Raw genomic sequence first — 25,021 nt, forward strand, 5'->3', positions numbered from 1 at the left:
GTTGGGGACTGAGGGGCAGAAGCTACTCCCAGGAGGATTTGTATTTGCCCTGTGAGGTACTTCAGGTGCAAACATGTGAGACTCACTCTGAGCTGATTTCTTGACTGAATTTACTGATCGTGCAGGTACTGTAAATACAAAACCCAAATAAATCGCCATGAGGGCTGGTCTGTGGCCTCAAATTCTCAGAAACACTGGCTTTTTCGCCACCTGGAGCTGAGAGTCATTCAGATTAATTCCCCTGTGTGCCTTCGATGGCAGGCGGCTTTTCTCCAGCCTTCCACTGCACTGGGGTGGTGGCTGTGGAGGTCCTACTTTCTGCGGTGACTTGGTTCCACATCTCCCCTCTGACAGGGAACCCCATTCTCTGCATTTCCAGGGTCAGCAAACGGCTGCCCTGTCCCCCCGGCGGGCAGGCCTGCCGCTTTAATTTCGGCTTCTCCTCCTCTTTCCCCCCTTTCTCAGACGTTCTCTTATTTGATCTGACGTTTGTCATTCACCCCAAGCTCCCGGGCGATTTCTAATGGGGAGATGTCTCATCCATCATATTGCCAGAAGCAGAAGTCTCCTTTTCACCCTCTTTTTTCTGTCAATTGAGAATTTTAATTTTAACGAGCAAGCTGATGTTTGTCCACGAAGCTTCAGTCTTATAATTGATTTATTTATTCAGAAGAACCGTTTCGTAAATAATTAATTGCTTTAAAATGATTGCTTTAAAAGTAATTCTTTTTAGGTTAAGTGTGAACACAGGTTTCTAGCAGAGTCAAACACATCTTCACAACTTATTTATAAACCATCGGTTTCGCCCTCATCCCGTCTCTCAGCGCCCTTGGCGGCTCGCCGCTGCCATGCTCAGCGCCGTCTCGCGAGCGGCGTGCTCATTCTGCTTTTCTCGTGCTGATCCTGCTTTAGCAGCTACACGGACGGAATTCTAAAGTGTGCGCCCTTCTGTGTTCCTTCCATTTTTTCTCAGAGTGATGTTTGTGCCGATTGATCCATTTATCCTCCCTCCTGAAAGGCCTCTGAATTACAGTAAAGACGAGCTAGAGAAAGACCCAAATCTTCCATCAGGATGGAAGAGCAGAAGACAGGGCACGGCACCCCCATTCTGGAAAGGGAAAAGCAGAACCCATGCGGTGGCTGGTGGCGGATTTAGATTTTTGAATGCCAAGGAGGCAGAGGAGAAAAAAGGCAGAGGGAACAACCTGTGGACATCCCCGCAAGCTCAGGGGCTGGGTCCCCAGCTGTCCCTGGCAGTGGGGGCGCACTCAAGAGGACTCATCCGAGGCTGCTTAGGAAGCGTTAGATGTCAGGTTCCCGCCCCTTCTCCCCCACGGCTCCTCCCTCCATCTCTCCCCTCTTTCCAACTCTTTCTTCCTTGTCGATCTCATCCATCCCTGTGACAGGAGGATTCAGCGCTCACAGTGACTGATTCATTTTCCTGCTCCAATCCCTCAAGTGCGCACATCCAGCCACCTCCTGGGTATCTCCGGTCGCCTGAGCTGCCTACGCCGGGCGAAGGGGCAACGGGCCACACCCCTGGGTCCTTCCCAAGGCAAATCTTCCCGTCCCAAAGCTCCCTGAGGGCCTCCGGGGTCTTAATCCACCTGGGAATGGCATGGGAGACCACCCCTCCCAAGCCCCTGTGCTTTTAAAGCTGTGCATCTCCTCCTGAGTCCTGCTTTACCTGTGTTCCAGTGTTGACATTTTGTATCTTCATTATTGTTCAGTTCAAAATATTTTCTTATATCCTGTGAGGTATTTTTTCTTTGACCCATGTGTTATTTAGGATTGGGTTGCCTGACATTCAAGAAATTGGGGGATTTTGTAGGTTGTTTGTTGTTGTTGTTTGTATTGATTATAGCTTAATTCTACTGTGGTCGGAGAACAGATTTTAATTTTAAATAGAAATTTGTTGGAGTTTGCTGTACGACCGGCCTATGGCTAATTTTAGTAAATGTTCTATGTGCACTTTAAAGAAATGTGTACGATATATTTTTTCTTCTCAGTAGCTGATGAAACAGGCAAACCCCAAATTTTTATTCTTTTATTTTCAGCCTCGCTATGTCTTTTTAGTTAAAGATATCTCTTGTCAACAAAAATGCAATTTAAAAAAATCTGTTCTAACAATTGTAATGCTTTCTTTACTTGGAGTATTTAGTCCATACTAATTGAGTTGGGTGTTTATCTATAGTCTTAAACTTCATGTTCATTTAACCTGTCTTCCTTTTGTTCTGTTTTTCCTCCTTTTTTTGCCTTTAATTGGATTAATAAAAATATTTAACTTTTTTTTATTTGTCCTGCTAATAACTTGTTAGCTATACATCCTTCTTCTGCCTTTTTAATAATCGCCCTAGCAATCGAGACCCATACCCTTGACGATCTCATAGAAAGTGTCACTGCTCAACTTAAGTGATAATGTTGGCACCTTACAACCTTGTCTTTGGCTTTCTTCATTTCTGCTGAGAAGTCAGTTTTCAATTTTATTTTTGTTCCTTCAAAGGTTATATGTTTGTTTCTTTCTTTCTTTCTTTCTGGCTGCTTTTAAGATTTTTCTCTTCACATGTGGCACTCAGCAGTCTTACTGTGATGTGGCTGGTGTGGTTTTCTTTGGGTTTATCCTCCTTTGTGTCTGCAGAGCTTCTCGACTCTGTGGATTGACAGGCTTCAGCAGTTTTGGACAAAGGATGGCCATCACCTTTTTAGATGTTAATTCTCCCCATTCTATCCCTTCTTTTAGGTTCCAGTGACATGCATGTTAGACCATTTCACTGCGTCCTGTATTTCTCTGACTCTCGTTTCTATTTAATATTTAATGCTTTTTTTCTCCGTTCGTTAATCTTCTATCGACCTGTCCACTAGTCCGTAAACACCGTCTTCTGCTGCATCTAATCCCTCGCGTTCTTAAGTTCGGCTATCGCATTTTCAGTTCTAGAACGTGCATTCGATTCCTGTTTATAGTTTCAAATCCTCTTGCGGAATTCTCCGTTTTCCCACTCAGCTGCCCCATCTTTGCCTCTCAGTTCGAATGTTTAAGTCATGGTTATTTTAAAGTCTTTGAAATTCCTAGATCCGGACCATGTGTTTTTCTTCCTGTGCTTCCTTTGCTCCCCCCCCCCCCCCGTCCCCCACCCGATTGTTTTATTCTGTCGCTTTCATGCCTTGTGACTTTTGATTTAATGTCAGACATTGCCTATCCAAATTCCGTAGAGGCTCCAGACGGGTCACCTTTTCCCGCCAGGTGGAGTGGAGGGTCCCCAATCCAGAGGCTGTGCCGAGTCAGGGAGGCCTTGCCCTTTTGAGGAGGCTTGTCCCACCCGCTGCCCTGCCGTGCGGCAGTGTGTGCTTTCCAGAGCCTCCTGGTCTGGCCTGGCGTGATCGCTGGGGGATCCTGAGCTCTCACCTTTGTCTCCTTAACACCTGAGACGGCGATTTGGACTCGCAGATGCGTGCGGCGGGAGTATTTAAGCATCTGCGCCTGAAACCGCGAGTCTGGCTCGTGTCCTGAGCAGACAGTGCCGGGTGTGGGGCTTCGTCCTCTCCCCCTCCTTCCTCCTGGGAGCCTGGCCTCTCAGGTTTGTTCCTCTTCACAGGAGCTCTGCAGGCTCCCTCAGCGACGGCCGCTGCCTAGGGAGACTCCGGACTCCTTGCGGCGACTGGTCACCGGAATGCGAATTCGCTCAGGGAGAAAGTGCTGCCCGGCAGCGCCGCGCCGCTGGAGTCTCTGCCCGCTCGTCTGTGTGGCCTCCGTAGCTCACCGATTCCTTCCAACGGGTTTAAAATTGTACGCGCTTCTCTCGTTGTGCGTGGGGCGGGGGCGTCGCTCTGCTGCCCCCTCCCACCGCCCGGAGGCGGGGTCCCTTCTGCTTCATGCCTGCTGCTCATGCGCCGTCGCCACCCAGAGCCCGGCGCAGAGCCCGGCGCAGAGCCCGGCGCAGAGCCCGGCGCAGAGCCCGCCCGCGTCCTTGCGGTGCCGGCGAAGATACCGTTCTGGCTGCATTTTCAGCACGGGGGAGCCAGCCGCCGCGACACGGGCCCCACCCGCTTCCCCGCGGCGCTGCCTCGTCGCGTGTCGGCCTTGTCTGTGCGTGCGTCCGACTCTGTCCGTGGTCGAGCTGGGCTCTTTCCGCCACGCTCTCTGCTCATGTGTCATTACTGGACTTAGGAAATTATTACAGCTTTATAGTAAATACGATAGCCGGTAAGGGGGGCTCCCCCTCCGTTCTTAAGTTTCAAAATTCTCTTCCAAACTCCTACCAAATTCCACTGAAAATCCCGCTGGAGTATTTTGCTTATTGAAATCACGCTGAATTAATATAGCTAAATTGGGGGAGAACAGAAAATTTTGCAATATGGCATTGAACATCCGCTTTCGTGAATATTTCCTCATTTCTAATTACTTCCTATTTCAGTCCTTGGGGTTCCTTGGTCAAACTATGCGGCCTTTTCGCTTCTTTGTTTAAGGCACAGGGCATCTTGCTAAACGCTCGCTAAAGCCGCGCTCTGATTCGCGTCCTCACGGCGTTCGCGACCTCGTTCCCACCGCGGCCCGAACGCCCCGACTTTCCTCAGTTCCAAAGCGCGACGGTTCTCCAGCGTCAGGAAGCAGGTGCCTCGGAGAGGCGCGTGTCCCTCCAACCCGTGCACTCCGGGGCGGTCGTTGGTGGGTGCTGGAGAGGTCACTCCCGGGGTGTAAGCAGGGTGCCTGTGGGCCGCAGGGTGTGGCACCTGGATTCCAGCCCCCCCAGGAATTCCGCTCCCCCCCCTCCCGCTTTTGCTCACACCCAACCGTGTCGGTCTAGTTGTCTAGTTGTCGCCTGGTCTGGTGGCTCCTTTTCTCCTGTAGCCTCTGGAAGAGCTGTGCTTGCCCAAGGGGACAGTCCTGCCCCACGTCTGCCTGTTCTGGGTCTCGGAGTCGAGGAGCAGGCCCTGGGTGGAGTCCGTGGGGTGTGCAGTCCGAAGGCAACACGGGTCCCAGCCCTTGCACGCTCCCCTCCCCGCGTGCAGAGATGGCTCCCAGGGCGCCCCTGCTCTTGACCCTGGGGTCCCCAGAGGCCGTGCCCACTGGGCTGGATGAGCTCTTGCCCCTCGCTGGAGCCCGAGGCCTGCTTGGAGGATGGGCTGGGGAGGTCTGGTGGCCCGCGTGCCAGGCCCCAGGCAACAGCTGCCGCCAACAGGAGCCCCCACCTCCGCCTGCCCTCTTGCAAGGGCTCCCTGTGGGTGCCTCGGTTAGGGCTGTTTGATGTGCAGGGCAGGTGGACGGATGCCCAGGGGCCACCCCCCACGAGGGGAAGGACGGTGTGTGGCCAAGCCCAGGCTCCCCAAGTCCCCGCTTCCCTGGTCCGCAACACTCCTACAGGGAGGCCCCCCCCCCATCTGCCTACCGTCCCGGCTCACCCAGGTCTTGCTTCGTCCCCTCGCCTCTGACCTGTGGGCTTCCCGCGCCCAGGGAGGGACGCCTTTCACGCTGCCGCTTGCTCTGGGCGCAGCAAAGACCTGGCACGGAGCCCACCCCGGGCCTGCGTCCGCAGGGGGAGCCTCTTCTTTGGCGCGCGTGAGAAGGTGACCTTCAAGTGGATGTCAAGGTCACCGGCACGCTCACTCAGCAGGGTTGTTGCAGAGCAGGCCCCGCGGGGTCTCAGCTGCACTGCGGCCGCCACTCTCGCTTCTCAGGACGCAGAGGCCTGGACAGTGGGGGGCTGCACCCCGCACCCCAGCCCGCGCGGGCTCGCAGCTCCGTGACCTCAGTCCTCAGCAAGGCTGGGCGCCAGCAGCGGCTTCCTCCCCGGGGTTTCTCCATTTATTTGTTCTTGAGACGTTGCCCAAGCAACACGAGACACGATGGGTGGCGGATGGCTCCCTCTCGAGCCGTCCGCCCCGCGTCCCCTCGTGGGCCTCGCCCGCAGCTCGCCCACGCGGGCGTTCCCTGCCATTTCTGCCGTGTCCCGTTTTGTGTGGTCACTCGCATCCCCGCTATGACAGCTCCTTCTCCCCGCCCAGGACGCGCCGCGCGCGCATGCGCACACCTCCGCCAGGCCGCCCGCCAGGGTTCCTCGCTGCCGCGCTGGCGGGATTCGCCGCGCCCGTGTGTTCTTTCTGGTGAAGCCTCTTATGGGGAGGAGATGACAGACAAGGCAGGCCTGCTCCCCGCCGCGTCGTGGCTCGTCACTGTCGCTTCTCCGCGGGACGCAGCCCCCGCTTCCCTCACCCTCGAAGCGGGTGTCCCCCAGCGTCCTCCTGGGACGCCCCTCGCCATCCTGTGGGCCTGGATCCCGCGTCTCCTCCACTTCCTCTTGTTTCTCTCCGACTTACTAGATCACAGATTCTAGCATCTTCCAGGGTGTTCCTGGGTTTTGATCCACCCTCACACTCGGTTGGGATTTTGGATGAGCTTAGAGCGCTGGGCTGACTGACGGTCCCCGTTGCTCGGCCGTTTGGAAGTGTCCCCTCACCGCCGTCCCTGAGACCCCGACGTCTCAGTTTGCTCTGCCGTGTGACTTTTTGCCGCGCGTGGGTAAGTGGGGCCCTTCGAGTTTGGAAACTCGTGACCATCAGTCCTGGGAAGTTTTCTTGAATTCTCTCTTTAATAGTTTCTTCTCATGGATCCTCCAATTATATTTCTCTCTTCTTGTGGAAAATTACTTACCTACATTTATGACTTTCTCTTCACTTTTGAAGTTTCGGTTTTCCTGTTCTTCGTCTCCGAGGCCTTGTTCTTATTCATTAAATGGCCCCGTTCGAAATAGCATCTCCTCTCATTCGTGGGCGTAGTGACTTCTTGCTGCGGGTATGAATTATAAGGCATTTAAAAGAGCGTTTTCCTCCCTTCCCCACGCTGCCGCTTTCTGCCCTGTCCCTTTCCTGTTTGTTTCAGCCTCTGCGTTTCTTGCCGGAGGGTGTGGTCCTGGCTGTTCCCCCGCAGAGACCCCCGCACTCTCCCGGGACAGCCAGCATGCCGGGGCCGGCGGCCCGAGGATGGGGCTGGTCGGCTGCTGGGCGTTTTAGGTGTATTTCAGTCCTCGGACCCTGCGCCCAGGCCCCCGCCTGGTTGGGGGAGGGTTAGGGTCAGGGTCAGGGTCAGGGTTAGGGGTTAGGGGTTAGGGTTGGGGTTAGGGTTAGGGGTTAGGGGTTAGGGTTAGGGTTAGGGTTAGGGGTTAGGGTTAGGGTTAGGGTTAGGGTTAGGGTTAGGGTCAGGGTTAGGGGTTAGGGGTTAGGGTTGGGGTTAGGGTTAGGGGTTAGGGGTTAGGGTTGGGGTTAGGGTTAGGGTTAGGGTTAAGGTTAGGGAGACAAGTTTCTGGATGTCCACAGGATGAGGTCGGGGTCTGGGTGTCTGCACTAGTCTTAGCTGCCGTTGCTGTGACGACCTGATGGTGTGGCTTAGACCGCAGAAATGTAGGTCTGAGGTCTGAGATCAAGGTGTCTGTGGGCTGGTCCCTCCTGAGGCCGGGGGTTTGGCGGGGAGGACCTGTCCATGCCTCTCCAGCTTCCGGTGGCGGCTGCCGGTCTGTGGCGTTCCTGGGCTTTCAGACGCAGCGCCGCCTCCGCCTGCCGTCCGGGTCGTTCTCCCTGTGCGCGTCTGCGTCCCAGTGTTCCCCGGTGTAATGACGCTAGTCGTGTGGGAGCAGGGCCCGCCTGACCCCAGTGAGACCTCGCCTTAACCAGTTACATCTGCAAGGACCCCGCTCCCTAATGAGGTCCCGCCCTGACGTCCTGCGGGTCGGGGCTTCCACAAGTGGCTTTCGAGGGGTAACAACAGAGTCTAACACCCTTCCTCTGACTCCACCCTCGCCGGTTTCTGGTGCCTCCCGGACCTGCCTCCAGAGGCTCCTGGAGCGCTTCGTGCCCCACAGGGCCAAGCGGCGTGTGTGTCGCTGGGCTCCAGGCTTGCTCAGGCCCCGCACGCTCTGCGGCTTTCTTTCCCGAAACGCGGGACGCTTCCCCTGCCGCCCCTCGCCCTGGGGGTCGGGCCCTCGAGCAGCGCCCCTGGGCCGAGTTGGGCACGGACTGGGTTCGAGCGGCACCGACGACCCCTCGCTCTGCCATCTCCATTCACGTGCCCCTTTCCCCGCAGGTGTCTCCGCTCTCACCGGGGCTCCAGCCGCTGCCAGGAGTGACCAACGAGGCCGCAGAGATGGCCGGTGCCTCGGTGAAGGTGGCGGTGCGCGTGCGCCCCTTCAACTCCCGGGAGATGAGCCGCGAGTCCAAGTGCATCATCCAGATGTCAGGAAGCACCACCAGTGAGTAGCGGCCCCCCCCTCGCCCCCTGGGCGGGTGGCTCCCCGGGGCTGCGGTGACAGATGGCCACACACCGTGGGGCTTAAAAGAGCAGAAGTGTGTTCTCGCAGCTCTGGAGGCCAGCGTCGAAATCAGGGCTCCGACGGGGCTGGTGTGTCCCCTTCTCCGTGTGGCCTTACAGGACACTGCTCCCTGGCTGTGGGGCCCACCCCATGCACCGTGAGCTCGTCTTAGCAACCGGTCACATCCCGAGGACCCTGTTTCCAGACAAGGCTCCATTCTGAGGTTGGGGGGGGCGTGACGTTGGGGGACACTGTCCAACCCGGCGCTCTGGGTTATGACGCGTTTCAGCGGCCCTGAAACGTTCCCCTCGTCTGCTCCTCTGCCGCATTTCTAATTTAAGCCATCTCAGACCCTTCGGAGTGGGGGGCCTGAGGTGAGCGTGATGCATGGGGAGTAGGGGGAGAGAGCCTGGCGGTTCCGAGAGGGTCGGGAGCCGGTCGGGCCCTGCGGGGTCTCAGCGCCCAGGCCGCTGGCGCTGGGAGAGGACACGCCGCCCGCCCTGCCCTCGCTCAGACGTCTGCAGAGAGTGCGCACCCGTGGGGGGTGGGGCGCAGAGCCACCCTCTGCGGGGCGCCGGCCGGGGAGCAGGAGCCCCTGCCTGTCCCACCCCACCCCGCCCCTGGCACCAGCGTCTCCGCGCAGCGCGTGGGGCGTGCCTCGGTCCCGTGGCAGCTGAGCCGGTGCTTGTGTTACCTGCTGATTGACGGCCGGACGCTTGGTGGCCTTGACCGAGGATTCCTCCTCTCTCCCGGTTGTGTGGTCCACTGCGCTCAGCTGGGCGGTTGGCACTTGGGTCCTTATGCGGCTGCAGTCGCCGCCGTGACCACTGGCTCCGGTGGCCCGCTCGCTCCCTTGTCCCCAGGTTGAAGGATGACGGCAGGCCTTCGGGTGCTCTGGGCCTGCACCGCCCACCTGCCTGTCATCCACCAGACTGGAGGCTGGGCCTCGGAGGGGAGGGGCGCTGGGCTGATGGTGGCCTCCCTGGGCCTGTGGAGGTGAGGGCAAGTGTCCCTGGCAGTGTCCTGGGCACTGTTAGGCTCTGGGACGGGGTCTGGGCTGAGTGGCCTTTCCGGATGGCCATGGAGCAGCTGGCCCTCGTCCTGTGCGGACAGCTTGTGCAGGCCCCGCTCAGAGCCTGTGGGGAGCCGTGGGGCAGGGCGCCCCTGGCTGTCTGCAGGTGCGTTGTCTTCGTGACTCATGAATGGTGGTGGTCCCCGGGGGCAGAGCCTGAGCCGAGGATTCAGCTGCCCAGCGGCGAAGGGGTGCTGATGAGCGGGTGGCGGCCTCCGGCCCGGCTCCTGGTCCCCGCGCTTTCAGGGAACAGACGGCCATCTTTCAGGACCGTGAGCCAGAACATTCTGGGGCCCGCTCCGCCCACGCGGACACTGCTAGCCGCTCGTGGCGGGCTTCCCACAAAGGCCCCCGTCAGCCAGCAGCCCTGTGCAGTCTCAGCACCCTCGGAAGTTGGCCCTGTTTGCCATCGCTGTTCTAGAATGTTCTAGGCTCTAAATACAGCGAGACTGGGAATGAAAGGCCACAGAGGGAGCTGGCTACGGTCAAGGAGTTGGCGACACTGCCGAGGGCCTTTTCAGTGGAGGAGGGGCTGCAGGGAGCCGGCTGGGCCTGGGCGGCAGCCTCGGCCAGGTCCCCAGGGCCGGCAGTCACCGGCTGGCCCCAGGCCGAGACGCCCTTGGTGCCCGGCAGCACTGTCCAGGGACAGCTCAGAGGCCCTGCGCTGCCCTCTTCCCCTTGCAGCCGACGTGGGCTCCACTGGCAGAGGTCGCAGGGGTGACCCCGCGGCGGCGACCCCTTCTGCCATCCCTCCACTGACCCCTGGTCCCCGGCGGTGAGGACTGCTTCCATCGCACAGACGGGGAAGCGAGTGTCTGTGAGGTCACGTCGCGCGTGGCTGCAGTGGGGGTGGAGTCCCTGCGTGTCATCGGCAGCCAGCTCCGCGCCAGGCTCCGGGCCGGGGGGCAGGGCAGAGGCTCTCGCTGCCCTCGGGTGACACCACAGTGGGCAGGCGGGTGAGGCGCACATGCAGGTAACGTGGCCAAGGGCCGCGCCCACGGAACTGAGCGGGGTGCGCTGACAGGGCGGGGGGCCAGCCGACGTGCGGGGGGGTCGAAGGTGCCACCTGCCAGCGAGGAGCGGGGGAGGGGGTCTCGTGTGCTTGCCAAGCGGTCGGCCCAGCCTGGCGAGAGCCGGACGAGGAGCTCGCTGTCCCCTGGAGCCCGCCGAGGTTTGGGCTCTGTTTCAGCAAAACCACCTCCCAAGTCCTGCAAGTTTGGGCAGTGGCCGGCTCGGTCACGCATGAGCACTCTGTCACACGCACACGCACACGCCTGTGTCCGCCAAGTGCTGTGCTGCATGGCCCACGGCCGGCTCAGGGCTTAGCCGCAGGCTCAGACCCGCGTGCGGGCGGCTCGTGCGCCCCCTGCCGGGCGCTCAGGAGCCGGGCACTTGGGCTGGGAAGCTGCTTCCGTCCAGCCGCCTTCCTGCCCCTCGCCTCCCGCTCCAGCTGGTGCCCCCCACATCTTTGTCCCGCGGGGCGCCGACCCCCCTGCTCACTCCTGCAGAGCCCGGCAGCTCACCCTGGGCAGGGGCAGAGTGGGCACTGGGGTGTCCCCGTGAGCTTGCCCAGGGTCGCCAGCTGCACCAGCCTCGGGAGGACCCGTCCTCCCTCCTCCGACCTCAGACCCCCAAGGGGAGGAACCAAGCCCCTGCCGGGGAGGCCGTTCTCCAGCCAGATGGCTGTGCTCTGCTCCCAGCAGACTGTGCGGTGGGGGTGGGGTGCCTGTCGGGCCCTGGCCCTGGTGGTCACCCTGGCAAGGGCTCAGGGGCAGTAGTGGAGAGCCAGGCCTGGGGCAGACGCTGGGCTCCAGTCCACTGTGCGCCCCAAGACCTGGCGAGAGCACATCCCTCTGGACCATGCTGAGGGCCGTCAGCCACCTGTCTGGAGCCACACCCAGGCCCTGTCCCTTGGAGGGCTCCCCCTCAGGGAGTTCACGGTCCACACAGGGTGTGTGGCAAACAAGCCAGTCCCAGGACACCATCTGAGCGAGGTCGGTGTCTGGGACCAGGCCAGCGTCATTTGGACAAAGGAAGGCAGGCTGCACGGGGTTGGGGAATGGGGGCCAGGCGCGCCTGGAGAGCCGGCAGAGGGGTGCCAGCCTGCAAGGGAGAGCGGGGTGGGAGGCCGGGCTGTCCAGAGAACTGGGGAGGAGGATCTCGCTCGTCCTGGGACCCTGGCTGTGGTGTAGGGAGGCGGGGGACGGGGCCGCAGAGGTGGGCGCTGTGGGGTGAGCCTGGCGCCCGGCCCCTCGCGGCCAGAGCCGGCAGAGGCCCAGCGCAGGGTGCCCGCGTCAGGAGCTGCTGCAGCCCTCTGGATGCTTCCAAGGCCCGGGCCTCAGAGCAGACGCAGGAAGACCTGGGCCGGGGGCGAGCCAGGCGGGCACGAGAGGTGGCGTGGGCTGTGTGCTCTGGTCTGACCAGTGGCTCCGGGCTGCCCTCAGCGGCACTGGTGGGCAGCGGCGTCCGCAGAGGGGGGCACCGATGGCCGTCTGCCTGGAATGGGGACCCTCCCTTTGGGCGCTGGCTTATTGGGGCCGCAGGCCTCTGAGGTTCCGCCTCCTTGTGTGGGGGGGCGGTCCCTCTCTGGTGGGCGTGTCTGGCGCTCCCACAGGCCCCTCCCCACTAACTGACCCGCACTAACACGGAGCCTGTCCCTCTCCCCTCCCCACTCCGCAGCCATCGTTAACCCCAAACAGCCCAAGGAGACGCCCAAGAGCTTCAGTTTCGACTACTCCTACTGGTCACACACCTCGGTGAGCGGGGCTGGGGGTCCGGGGCGGGGGCTGCGGGCGTGCAGTCCACTCCGCCTCTCTGTGTGTCCCTTAGCCAGTCCCTCCGCCTCTCAGACCTGCCTGCTCCTCTCTGAATGGGGTGACGGCCACCCTTCTCCCCTGCAGGGCCCTGCGGGAGGTGGGGTAGGGCCAGTGCGAGGCTCGGTGGGGAGGGGTCTGCTGTCTTGCCGCCTCGTGTGTGGAAGGTCGCCCTGAGCCGTGCAACACGCTGTCCCAGCTGAGGCAGGGACTGAGGGGCCACCAGCTCACGGCAGGCAGGGTCCCAGGGTCCCGCCGTATGTCCGTTTGCCTGCCGACATCTTCCCTGCACTCCAAACTCTGCATGTCCCGCGGGCACACCCGCCACGGGCAGCACCTCAGCCGCCACTTCCCCCGGGATCCTGGGGGACCCGGTACCTCCTCCACACCCGGCGCACACCCAGCCCTGCCCACCCCCACCTCCTGCATGCCCCTGGAAGGCACCCAGTCGCCCACCCGTGCCAGCACCTACCTTAGGCCCAGAGCGGCCGTCAGAGCTCCCCCCCTGCCGCCATCATCAGGACAGCGTCCGGACACCACAGCCTGGCCCACGGCCCCCGGGCCTGGGCCCCGCCCGCACCAGCCGCCCCCCTGTCACCCCCGTGGCTGCCACACCGAGCCTTCCTTCTCGGCTCCACGGTCCCCCCGCCCCTCCCTCAGCAGCCTTCCGTCCCCCGGGCCGGATCGTGTCCCCTCTCCCGGGCACCCCTCCCCAGACGATGGCCCACCCCTCCCCGGAGGCCCCGGGACTTGCCGTGGGCCCACAGCGAACGCGGGGGCCTGAGCCTGGGCGCGCCCGGCCTGCAGCTGCGCCCCCTTGCCCCGCAGCCCGAGGACATGAACTACGCGTCGCAGAAGCAGGTGTACCGAGACATCGGCGAGGAGATGCTGCAGCACGCCTTCGAGGGCTACAACGTCTGCATCTTCGCCTACGGCCAGACGGGGGCCGGCAAGTCCTACACCATGATGGGCAAGCAGGAGAAGGACCAGCAAGGCATCATCCCGCAGGCATGCGGGGCGGGGAGGCGGGGCGCGGGGCGGGGCCGGGGCTGCGCGGGCAGGCGGGGCAACCTGGGCAGGCCGCCCGGGCAGGGACGGTCCGTGGCAGGAGGGGCGTCTGAGCAGAAGGGGGCAGCGTGCAAGCCGCCCGGTGGGTGCAACGCTGGTGGTTAGGGCGGGAGGGGTGCTCGGGCAGGGGTGCACTTTGGTTAACCGAAGGCTGAGACATGGACGCCTCAGACACTGCTGGCACCCTGGTCCCCGCCCCGGCCAGCACCCAGGAGGGGCTGTGAGTCAGCTGGTCAGTGCTGACCTGGTCAGGGCGGCCAGCACCGGCTGGTCTATAGCACGGTGGGCCCCCACGCAGAGCAGGTGAGCACGGCGTGAGCGGCAGGACGGGGTGAGCGGGTGATCTGCAGGCAAGGGTCAGGTGATGGTGGGGGACCCCGGAGCTACAGAGGAGCCGGCGGCCCCTTAGACGCAGGCCTTCTCAGTGCCTTCGCCGTGGACTGTGGGGGCGCAGGCGGCACCGCGGGGGCCGGGCCCTCGTCGTCTGACTGTGTCCTTGGTCCCCGCAGCTGTGCGAGGACCTGTTCTCCCGAATCAACGACACGACCAACGACAACATGTCCTACTCCGTGGAGGTGGGGCTCCCCCGCCTGGCGTCCGGTGCTCGGGGACGGGCTGGGGGCCCAGGCGTGGACGGCCGCGCCTCTGGGTGTAGAGCAGGTCCCCACCACCGGCCGGTGTCCTTAGCTTGCCACTTACCTGTGCGTGCATCACCGTGCCCACGCAGAGCGTGACAGTGTGCGGGGCGCAGAGGCGTGCGGGGCACAGAGGCGTGCGGGGCGGGCCTCCGCTCAGCCGGCGTTTAATGAGCAGCTGCTCTGTGCCTCAGAGCACAGGGCCCTGCTGCACCGTGGCCCAGGTGGCCCCAGAGCGACGGCATTGGGCAAACCCCACGGGCGGGGGAGGGCCAGGCAGGTGGGCATGGACTGACACCCCCAACTACGCTCATGCAGGGGCTCGGAGTCCTCTGCATGCCTCCGCCTACCCAGTGGGCGGTACCCACACTCCCTACCCCAGAGTCCCCGACAGCAGACCCTGCACCCCACCTTGGTGTCCCTGGTGGCATGGCTGTGCCCTACAGGTCAGCTACATGGAGATTTACTGTGAGCGCGTCCGCGACCTCCTGAACCCCAAGAACAAGGGCAACCTGCGCGTCAGGGAGCACCCGCTGCTGGGGCCGTACGTGGAGGACCTCTCGAAGCTGGCCGTCACCTCCTACAACGACATCCAGGACCTCATGGACTCAGGCAACAAGGCCAGGTGTGCGCAGGGCGACTCGCCCCCCTCCCTGGCCTCCACCCCGCGCTGCCCCCCACCATGCGAGTCTCTCTGAGGAAGGCCCAGTCCCCAGGCACCTGTCTTCTCCCCATGGAGTCTGTCAGGCGGCCTGCCTGGAGGCGGTGGCCTTGTAAGTTTGAAGCCGTTCAGGGCACATGCCAGCCCAAGAGGGGCCTCCAGCTCCCCCTGCACAGGAGGACAGCGTCGCCTACATGGAGGCTGCTCTTCCTAGAGGGTGGGCTGTGGACCCTGGGCTGGGTGCCGGCACCACCTCTGGTGGTGCCCGGGTGGTCGTCCCCAGTGGTTGGGGGACAGGTCCAGCCCCGCCTGCTCAGGCGGCAGACGGTGCTGCGGATGGGGCACCAGGGGGCCTGTGGGGAGGGGCTGGCCACAAGGCACTGCCAGCTGTAAGCAGCGACTGGTCTCCCTGCTGGGAGGGTCTGCCCTGGTCACCATGGCGACTGTCCTCTGTTACCCAGGGACTCCCCGGAGGGTGAGGGCTCCCTGTGTGCCACCACTGCCCCCCGCCTCAGCCATGGTCCTGGGGGGATGCTGCTCTGATGAGGCCCCTCTGTGCTGAGGGCCGTCGGGCAGGGAGCCGAGCCTGGGGACTTGTCTGCTTGTCAGCGGCATCGGGACCACCCCCAGGGCTCCCTTCAGGCAGCCGTGGCCCTCCCCAGAGCGGGTGGGCGGTGGGCATCCCTTCCGGGCGGGGCCCTCCCGCATCACAGCCGTCAGGGCTTCTACCCAGCAAGCTGAGCAAGTGGTACCTGGGCTCTGCTGAGCCCCGGGGACCAGAAAGGCACCCTCCAGTCACGGCGCCCCGAGTGCCAGGCTGGAGCGGAGGCGGGTGAGGCGGGTGAGGCGGGTGAGGCGGGTGAGGCGGGTGTGGCGGGCAGGCGTGCTCCCTGCTTGCGGTCTGACAGGAGGCACAGTCACCGGGAGCAGGGAGCTGGTACCTCGTGGCCCGGCCCGGCGGGCCGGCGCCCCCGGCGACCCTCGTACCTGACCCCGGGTGGCTGGTAACCACATGCGACTTCCGTCCCCCCAGGACGGTGGCAGCCACGAACATGAATGAGACCAGCAGCCGCTCCCACGCCGTTTTCAACATCATCTTCACCCAGAAGCGCCATGACGCGGAGACCGACATCACCACGGAGAAGGTGAGCGTGGCCTTGGCGCGTGGGTGCCGCCTGGGTGGGGGCCGGCCAGGCAGGTCAAGGAAGCCAAGCCGCACACTGGCCTGCGAGGCGCGGGCAGTGCCCTCGCACCGGGCACCGGGCCGCCCCCAGCCCATCATGGGCCTTGGTGCGAGGTTAGCCAGGCCCGCAAGGCCACTTCATTGCGGCATTTGGTGCCACTCAGGGGTGGAAGGGACTTGGAATGAGGGGCCATGGACCCTCCTGCCAGACGCTTTTGGTGGAGATGGAGGGTGAGATGGGATTCCTCCAGGGCTGCACCACAGGATGCCTAGGCAGCCCCTGGGGGGCAGCAGTGAAGGCCGGAAGGTCTCAGGTTGAGTGAGGGCCTGTCACAGAAGTGGCCGTGGGCCCTGGTGCAGGCTGGCAGGAGAGCAGAGCGCTGGGCTGGGAGCAGGGCCTCCCCGTGGGCGCCGGCGTCTGGAGCGCAGAGGGGCGGCTGTGCCGATCCGGCCGCCGGCTGCCCCTCCCGCCCCCTGCCCCAGCCCCAGATGCCGTTCCCACGCGCCTTGTCTTCTCAGTGGCCCTGGGCGGAGGTGTCGTCTCCTGGGGCCTTCATCCCGATGCACGGTCCGTGCACTCCGGGAAGGGGCAGCAGGGCAGGTGCCAAGCCTGCTAATGTCTGTCAGCGGCCCTGACCTCCGGCGTCGGGTCTTCTCCGACTGCCATCTTCACCGCCCCGCTGCAGGCTTCCGCCCGGGGCACCTCAGCCAGCTCCTGGGGTCGGGTCCCTCAGGCAGCGTCCCAGGAGGGGCCAGAGGAAGTTAGAACCACTTAGTCCTCATGGTGCCAGGGTCGCCTCGGCCTGGCGCCATCCTCCTGGAGGCTCGCGATGGCCCAGTGGGGCCGGGAGGACAGGGAACTCGGCCAGCCTGCGCCCCTCCCACCCCGAGAGGGTCCCACCGGTGCCCGGGCCCGTTCCCATCTGAGCGAGTCTGGCCCGCGTGTGGCCGCCACCCTGGGCCGTGGAGATGTCATAGCCCAGCTGCGGCTGGCTCCTGCAGCTGCGCCCTCGTGAGGCAGCTGAGCAGTGGCTGGGACCGGAACCGGGTTCAAACCTGCGACAGACGATGGCCCTGCCTGTGGAAACGGGTCGTATTGATAGACACACCTTACCGGCACCATGGGGTGTCCGTGCGTAGCAGGCGAAGCGTGCCCCGCACGCAGAGAGAAGCGTGGCTCAGGTGCAGTGTCGGGCCTGGCCGGGCCCCGGACCCTAGGGCGGGGCTGGGCCGTGGCTGGGCCGTGGCTCCTAGCGGCCCTCGGGGCTGTGCCCGAGCAGGCAGGGCGCCCCCTAGCGGCCTCGCCGTGTCCTCTGCCCCTGACACCCCTGCCGTTTCAGGTGAGCAAGATCAGCCTGGTGGACCTGGCCGGGAGCGAACGGGCCGACTCTACGGGAGCCAAGGGCACGCGCCTCAAGGTAGGGATAGCGCCAGCCCCGCCGGGTCCTTTCCCCGAACTCGGCTTGCTCCAGGGTCCCGTGCAGGGGCATGAGCGGCCAGCAGCCAGAGGCCGCCCCAGCGGGTACGCCAGGCCCTCCGCAGCTTTCCCGACAGAAGACACAGTTGCGAGGTGGCAGTGTGGGCGGCTGGCCAGCGTCCTGAGGGGCCACCGTCTGGGTCCAGCAGTCTTAGGTGTCAGGAAGGCGTTTGCTTCCCTTAGGGCCTGGTGGGGGGGAAGGGGCCCTGGAAGCCACTGGGCGGCCCGGGTGAGGCGCTGCCAGGATTCCCGGGGAGCCGAGGAGACGTGGGGGCCGCTGCCTGCGGCCGCCCATGCCCCCAGGGCCCAGCATGGTCGGCCCCGGGGGTGGCGCTGGGCAGGAGGCACCCGAGGCGTCCTAACGTCCTGCCCGTCTCCCTGCAGGAGGGAGCCAACATCAACAAGTCCTTGACCACGCTGGGGAAGGTCATCTCTGCGCTGGCCGAAATGGTGAGCGGCTTCGGGTTCCTGGAGCCAGGCCGGCGGGTGGGACCGTGGGGGCCTCCCCGGCCTGCCTGCGGGGTGCGGGCAGCCTGTCACGTGCTGTGGCGAAGGTCTTGGGCCTCAAAGGAGAGCCCAGAGATGTTGGGGGTACGTCACGGGGTACAGACGGAGTAGTGATCCCCGTCACTCCCCGGAGCCTGTTTTCCCACCCTTAAAATGGAGATCTGCCACCTTCCTCGCGGGCCCCCCTGAGGGTCCCTGTGGGCGATGGTGACCTTGCTGGCTGGCGTCCTTCCGGTAGGCCAGGGCCGTGGGTAGCTCTGCCTCAGTCAGCCCAGCCCAGCTCCGTCCCCCAGAGGGAGCCCACGGCCCATGGGGGTCGCACAGCACAGCTGGGCCCTGGGCAGGGCGGAGCGCGCGGGAGACCCCGCCGTCCTCCGAAATGGTTGGGGGCCGGGCAGAGCCGACGGGCTCGCGGGATCTGCTCAGGGTGGGCAGTGGTGGCCGGGCGGCCCGGGGGGACACGGGTCGCGCACTTGGGCCTCTCCTGCCCCTTTGCCCTCGGGGGCCGGCCGGGCCTCGCCCGCACCCTGGGGCCCCGGCTCCGCGTCAGATCCTCAGACTCTCCATCTTTCTTTTCCAGGACTCTGGGCCCAACAAGGTGAGCCGCCCGCTTGGGCTCCAGGGCGGCATCGTCCGCCCTCACGGGGCGAGGGGCTCGGCGCCCGCTCCCTGCCAAGGTCTGGGCCACGTCGTTCACCCGCGTCTGTGCCCGGAGCCTGCGAGCACCGCTCTGAGCTCGGCCGTGCCGGGCGACAGCAGGCCTCCGGGGGCCCCGGCGTGGCCGGGGAGGCAGGCGACAGGCAGGGGACGGAAAAATAACAATCGTGACTCGGCGGGGTGAAGCCTGTGGAGGGGACGACGGGCTGTGAGGGGGCCCACGGCCGGCGGCCTGTGGTCAGCGGGGGGACCGAGGGGCGGGAGGAGCTGCGAGGGACCGCGCGGGGCCGCGTGGCGCCGAGAGGAAGTGCGGTTAGCCACGTGGGGGCCGTGTCGGGACGACGCGGGGATCGGCGTCGGGGCCGTGAGGGGGTGCGGGGGGCGCCGTGTGCGGCCCTGGGAGGACTGTGCGGGATCCGTCTGAGCGCCGGTGAGGCCCGTGCGAGGGCCCGTGTGGGGAGCTGGGGGGGGAGCCGTGAGGACCTGTGTGAACGCGGTGGGGACAGTGTGGGACTGAGGAGCTACGTGGGGAGCTCTGTGGGGACCGTTTGGGGACAGTCACGAGCAGCGGCGTGACGGACCGGGAGGAATCGTGAGAGCAGCCGCGTGGGACGGAGGAATGGCGAGAACCTCTGTGGGACCGTAAGAGGAAGCGTGTGACGCAGAGTGGGGGGCTGAGAGGGCTGCGAGGAAATTTGGGGGGCCTGGGAGGAACCGGCGGAGCCGCGAGAGGGACCGCGGCAGCCTCCGTGTGGCGCCGTGAGGGGAGCGGCCTGTGCGCCGCCGTGAGGAGCCGCGGGAAACCGGGCGCGTGTGGCGCGCGGGAGGCCTGACTCAGGAGCTGCGAGGGGGCCTGGCGCGAAGCCCTGGAGGAATTCGAGGAGCTGCGTGGAGAACTGGGAGGGACTGGGAGGGACTGGGAGGGACCGTAAGGAGATCGGGGTAGAGCTGCAGGAGGAGCTGTGAGGGACTCTGTGCCGACGACCAAGGACGGTGTGGAGTGGCGTGGGCGGGGCGTGGGCGGGGCGAGGGCGGGGCGAGGGCGGGGCGAGGGGCGCTGTGTGGCGGTGTGGGGATCCGTGTGCGGGAAGGAACAAGGGACAATGTGAGCGATGACATGAGGGAAGGCGTGACGGGTTCTGTGAAGAGCGACGGGAAGTCCGTGTGGAGCCGTGTCAGGGATGGCGCGGGGGACCCTGTGAGGGCCCGAGGGCCACCGTGTGACATTGTGAGGAGCCGTGTGAGGACGTGTGGAGAGACCCGTGTGGGGACCTGGAGGGGCAGGACGGGGAGCGGGGTGAGAAACCGAAGAGCTGCCGGGAACTGCGTCTGGAGCCGTGTGAACTGGGAGAAACGGGAACCGCGCGCGGAAGTGTGCGAAGGCTGCGGGGCCGTGTGGGGACCGTGTGGGGGCCGTGTGGGGACCGTGTGGGGACCGTGTGGGGGACCGTGTGGGGGACCCTGTGGGGACCGTGTGGGGACCGTGTGGGGACCCTGTGGGGGACCCTGTGGGGACCGTGTGGGGACCCTGTGGGGGACCCTGTGGGGACCCTGTGGGGACCGTGTGGGGACCGTGTGGGGGACCGTGTGGGGACCCTGTGGGGACCCTGTGGGGGACCGTGTGGGGACCCTGTGGGGGACAGTGTGGGGACCGTGTGGGGACCGTGTGGGGACCGTGCGGGGGACCCTGTGGGGACCGTGCGGGGGACCGTGTGGGGACCGTGTGGGGACCGTGCGGGGACCGTGTGGGGGACCCTGTGGGGACCGTGTGGGGACCCTGTGGGGGACCGTGTGGGGACCGTGTGGGGGACCCTGTGGGGACCGTGTGGGGGACCGTGTGGGGACACTGTGGGGGACCGTGTGGGGGCCGTGTGGGGGCCCTGTGGGGACCGTGTGGGGGCCCTGTGGGGGACCGTGTGGGGACCGTGTGGGGGACCGTGTGGGGACCGTGTGGGGGACCGTGTGGGGGACCGTGTGGGGGACCGTGTGGGGACACTGTGGGGGACCGTGTGGGGGCCGTGTGGGGGCCCTGTGGGGACCGTGTGGGGGCCCTGTGGGGACCGTGTGGGGGACCGTGTGGGGGACCGTGTGGGGACCGTGTGGGGGACCGTGTGGGGGACCGTGTGGGGACCGTGTGGGGGACCGTGTGGGGACCCTGTGGGGACCCTGTGGGGGACCCTGTGGGGACCCTGTGGGGACCCTGTGGGGGACCGTGTGGGGACCGTGTGGGGACCGTGTGGGGACCCTGTGGGGGACCGTGTGGGGGACCATGTGGGGGACCCTGTGGGGACCGTGTGGGGACCGTGTGGGGGACTGTGAGCAAATGCTTAGGAGACTGTGCGGGGCTGTGACAGACTTTTCAAGGAACCGAGTGAGCCGGTTTTGAGGCGCAGGTCGAGGAAGACTCCCTGGAGCGGGGAGGCCAGGGCGGGCAGGGACCCGACCTGTGGTTCCTACTCCCCTGTCAGAAGCTGGTGGATTGTGGGTAACGGGAAGCAGTGGGGGTGTCGGAAGGGCTCGCGAGGTCTAAGTTAGTCTGGAGCGTGTCCCCCGCTGCTGGTGAAGAGATTGGGAGCGGGGCGGCCTGCTGTGGCAGTTGGGAGAGTGGAGGGTCGGGGTCGCGGAGGTCCGGCGGTGTGGAGGCTGGAGGGCGGGCGGGCTCGGGGGAGGGCTCGGGGGAGGGAGCGCGGACTCTACCATGATGCTCGCGCTCCCTGCAGAAGTAGCCGAGTGGTCGTAGGGCACTTACTAGGGGAACAAGGACAGACGTGGCAGAGATTCAGCCTCCGGAATTAAATAATCAAAACACAAAGGAAAATAGAGTTTTTCACCTGCCAAGTTTCCAAAGCATAGAAGTGCCGACAACGCGGGCACTCAGACCCTGCTCGCACGGACGTGGCCCGCCACTCCTGAAACCCGCTCTGACGGCATGTCCCAAGAGCTTTCACAGTTCGTGTCCCCTGAGAGCTGGCAGAGCTCCCCCTGAGGATCATTCTAGAAAACAACGACGAATGCGTTTGCCTCCAGAGAAATGACGCAGTCTTCTCTTGGCACCTGTGTGTGTCTCCGTGGGAGGGGGCTCTGGTGGACAGGGGCCATGTCTGCTGGCCACTGCAGGTGCTCAACAAATGCTCCTTAAGTAGCTGTGTACACAAAGGGGCAGGCATGGGAGAGCAGCTGAGGATCCAGGGTTAGGGGAGTTGTTCAGTCAGTCACGGAGCATCTACAAGAAACGATTCCCAGCAGCCATTACCTGGGCCGAAGTCCGTTTGCTTTAACAGAGGGCTAGAGAGCATGTGGAGGATGCTTTGTTGTGAGGGCAGGGCCGAGGGGAGCAGGTAGTAAAGCAGGGGTTTGTGAGCTGCTTCTGCAGGACAGTAGGAAGTTTGATGGGGAGATGGAAGGCGACTTCTGTGTGGATGGGGAGAGGGGGTCCGGCATGCCGCGTTTGGTGGTGGGGCTTTTCTTTTCAGTCAGTAGAGCTACTGCTGGTGTTGAGCGGGGGGCTACGGGCTCAGGTTGGTTCTGACGCAGTGGAGGGAGAACGCGCTGGCCGGTGATACCAGCACACCTGGGCTTAGGTCCAGCTGTGTGGCCCAGAAACGCGGGGGGTGGACAAGGGAGGAAGCTGAGGGACACGCTAGCAGGTTCCTGATCCTGGCCCTGGGTGAAGGTGCCTGGGCCGGCGCCCTGGGGTGCGGGCGGGGAGAAGCCTTGAGAACTGGCCCAGCTCTGCCGCTGTGGCAGCCTTGGCTCTGGGGACCACCCTGCAGGCTCTGTGCTCGCCCCTCTGCCTCCGTGAGCTCAGGGCTGACCGCGAATGTTCCTCCCCCACAGAACAAGAAAAAGAAGAAGACCGATTTCATTCCATACAGAGATTCCGTGCTGACCTGGCTCCTCAGGGAAAACCTGGGTGAGGACTCGTGGGCTCGCCCATCCCTGGAATTCTTCCACCTTGGGCCACTGTCCTGCCTTCCTGCCTGGAAGGGGTGCCTGGACACTAGGAAGTCCCTCACCCTCTCTGGACCAAGGCTGAGGCAAATGTGGGGGGTCCTTCTAGAGGGCTTGGGGCAGTGGCCAAAAAGGGTTAATGAGAGCAGGTGTGGGGAACCAGATGACCCATGGGGCGTAGGGCACACACGCCCATGTCGGTGCCTCTGGTTCAGGGGTGTGACCCCCAGACCAAGCACCCACTTGTCTCTGGACCTCAGTTTCCTTGTCCGTAGCAGGGACCTGAGACTCCGTGAGTCTGGGGAGCCCTGCTTGCTTGCTGGGTTTTGGCAGGTGCCGTAAGCCGCTTCTCTCCGACTGAGTTCTGAACCAGTGAGAGACAGAAGCGCCTCCTGCCCAAAAGTTCCCTCGGGGTCCGTCCCTGCTACATGCACAGCTGGGGAGGCGGACGCCCAGGGAGGTCAACTGAGTCCCAGGGTGATTGGCGATCCCTGGCCTTCCTCGGCTGCCTGGCTGAGATCACGGGCCTCCCAGGTAGAAGGGCCGGCAGACGGGAGCCCTCGGAGCAGGTGGGGATGTCACAGGAATGGGAGTCCCTTCAGCTGAGACATCGGCTGGGAAAGAGGTCCCTCCCACAGGGCCGTGCCACACCCTGGAAGATGGCCCCGAGACACAGGTCCCTGCGGTCAGGCAGGAGAGGCCGCCGGTCCAAACCCTGGGCTCGGACGGGAGCAGCCCGAGAGGGCCGATGGCCTGCGGTCAGGGTCAGGAGCTGGAGGTGATCGGTAGGCCGCTGCCCAGCAGTCAGACGGTCCGTGGCCTCACACAGTGTGTTACCCGGTGCGGGCATCCACGCTGCCTGGGCCAAGAATGAATGTTGAGAAATATATTGCAAATGAGAACGATAAAAGCGAAAATATTATGGAGCATAAACAGTCCTTATCCTACAGTAAATGCTGTGAAATCCTCCTCAGCTTCCTCACGATGGGGAGGAGAGGCCCGGTTGTAAAACGACCCCAAATGTGGAGAAAACACTGGATAGAAGAAAAATAGCCCAGGTACCCAGTGCAGGGATGAAGGCCAGAGCCCTCCGTGCTCACCCAGTTGGCCCATCGTGACTCAGTTTACCTCCCTGGGCCTCAGCCCCTCCAGCCGTGAATGTAAGCGGGACAGTAGGGAGAGTGGCAGAGGGCTGACCCTCTGGCCCAGCCTTGCCTTTTTCCCACAGGAGGGAACTCCAGGACAGCGATGGTGGCCGCCCTGAGCCCCGCAGACATCAACTACGACGAGACTCTGAGCACGCTGAGGTGTGTTCTCAAGGGGGGTAGGCCCTGCGCCCCTGCCTGGCATGGTGGGTGTGGTGGCTCCCTGCTCAAGTCAGGAACATGGGCGAGAGGGGTGCCTCTTGGGCAGGGGGGCTGTCTCTGCCATGACTCCCTGAGGCTCCGATGGCCATCGGGGGGCGCCTGGGTCCTCATGGGCCCCGCTCAGGCCCCGCCTCCCGTCAGGGTGCACTTTGGGGCTGCGAGTGGTCCTGGGTGCCTGCGGCATGAGGCCAGGGGAGCTATGCCCGTGGGCTGAGCAGCTGGCGCCCACCCGTTGGCGTGGGATCCACCAGGGGTCTCTAATTAGCAAAGGGTGCAGGTGTGTCCTAAAGGCCCTCCGAGATGAGTGTCCCGGGGGGGGACACCTGGGCCCCCAGCCCTCGGGCCAGGTCAGCCTCTCTGGCCCCTGACCCACGCACCACTAGCAGCAAAGAGAACAGGGTCCGTGCGGGGACACACGCTCGCGGTGCCGGTGTGAGGCGTGGGCTCGGACACGCAGACACTCAGACACCCCCCCTGGCCCCCGCCCCCCTGGGGCACAGTCCGGGTGCGAAGGCCTCACCGTGGGGAGAAGATGCCGCCCCGTCCCTTCTCTCGGGGCCTCGGCTTCCCCTAGCGGGTGAGCTGGGGCCACGTGACCCCGCCTGTCGGTCTCTGGCCAGCGGCCCTAGCGATGCCCCCAGGCCCCGCTCGCTGTGACCCCCAGCCCTCGGGCCTGCGGAGCATGCGCACAGCCCGCCGCTCCTTTTGCTGCCCAGGTATGCCGACCGGGCCAAGCAGATCCGCTGCAACGCGGTCATCAACGAGGACCCCAACAACAAGCTGATCCGCGAGCTGAAGGACGAGGTGACCCGGCTGCGGGACCTGCTGTACGCCCAGGGTCTCGGGGACATCACCGACAGTGAGTACCTGTGTCAGTCTGTCCTGGGCAGGCCGGCCGGGGTGCGGGGCCTCTCGGGGTGGGCTGGCCTCCCTCTGGGACCACCACCAGGGCTGGGGCGGGTCAGGCTGCCACCGTGGCCCCTCTGTCCCTGTCCCAGAGCCCTGCTCGTGCTCCTGGGCAGAGCCGCCCTGGATGGGAGGCCGGGGTTCCAGGGGACTGCATGGTTTGGGTTTGGTGCTGGCCCAAGCAGGCCAGAGACGGTTTCCCTGGAAGCCACGCTGGCATGCCACGGGTGCTGGGGCTGTGGGGGACCCTGAGTCCCTGCTGAAGACCACAGCCGCCTGCCTAATGCCCGACCGGAGACGGGTGAGCCCTGGACCCTCCGGAGACAAACCTGCTCTTCTGTTTCTGTCTCTCCCCGCTCACCCACGCCTCTCCTCACCCGTAGCCAACACTGTGCCCGGAGGACCCAAATGTGTGTATCCCCTCGCT

The 25,021-nt window shown here is 64.2% G+C and overlaps 1 protein-coding gene across 16 annotated transcripts in view; it reads left to right on the top strand.

Moving 5' to 3' along the window:
* KIF1A (kinesin family member 1A) overlaps positions 1-25,021 on the top strand; it is a 78,465-nt gene that overhangs the window by 11,583 nt on the left and 41,861 nt on the right. For 12 of the 16 annotated variants that reach the window (XR_004955731.1, XM_016144227.2, XM_036237010.1 and 9 more), the window contains exons 2-14: positions 8,072-8,237; positions 12,049-12,125; positions 13,011-13,190; positions 13,760-13,825; positions 14,332-14,510; positions 15,580-15,691; positions 17,070-17,147; positions 17,591-17,656; positions 18,294-18,311; positions 22,208-22,283; positions 23,550-23,628; positions 24,405-24,547; positions 24,978-25,004. Coding sequence is in view for 15 of the 16 variants with exons in the window: in XM_016144227.2 (XP_015999713.2) it covers positions 8,132-8,237; positions 12,049-12,125; positions 13,011-13,190; positions 13,760-13,825; positions 14,332-14,510; positions 15,580-15,691; positions 17,070-17,147; positions 17,591-17,656; positions 18,294-18,311; positions 22,208-22,283; positions 23,550-23,628; positions 24,405-24,547; positions 24,978-25,004 (1,207 nt within the window). In the remaining variant the exon portion in view is untranslated. The remainder of the gene's footprint in view (positions 1-8,071; positions 8,238-12,048; positions 12,126-13,010; positions 13,191-13,759; positions 13,826-14,331; positions 14,511-15,579; positions 15,692-17,069; positions 17,148-17,590; positions 17,657-18,293; positions 18,312-22,207; positions 22,284-23,549; positions 23,629-24,404; positions 24,548-24,977; positions 25,005-25,021) is intronic. The other 4 variants (XM_016144229.2, XM_036237009.1, XM_016144231.2 and 1 more) reach the window with 1 other exon arrangement.

The sequence above is a fragment of the Rousettus aegyptiacus genome, unplaced genomic scaffold, assembly GCF_014176215.1.
Source record: "Rousettus aegyptiacus isolate mRouAeg1 unplaced genomic scaffold, mRouAeg1.p scaffold_m13_p_2, whole genome shotgun sequence".
Lineage (NCBI taxonomy): Eukaryota > Metazoa > Chordata > Mammalia > Chiroptera > Pteropodidae > Rousettus > Rousettus aegyptiacus.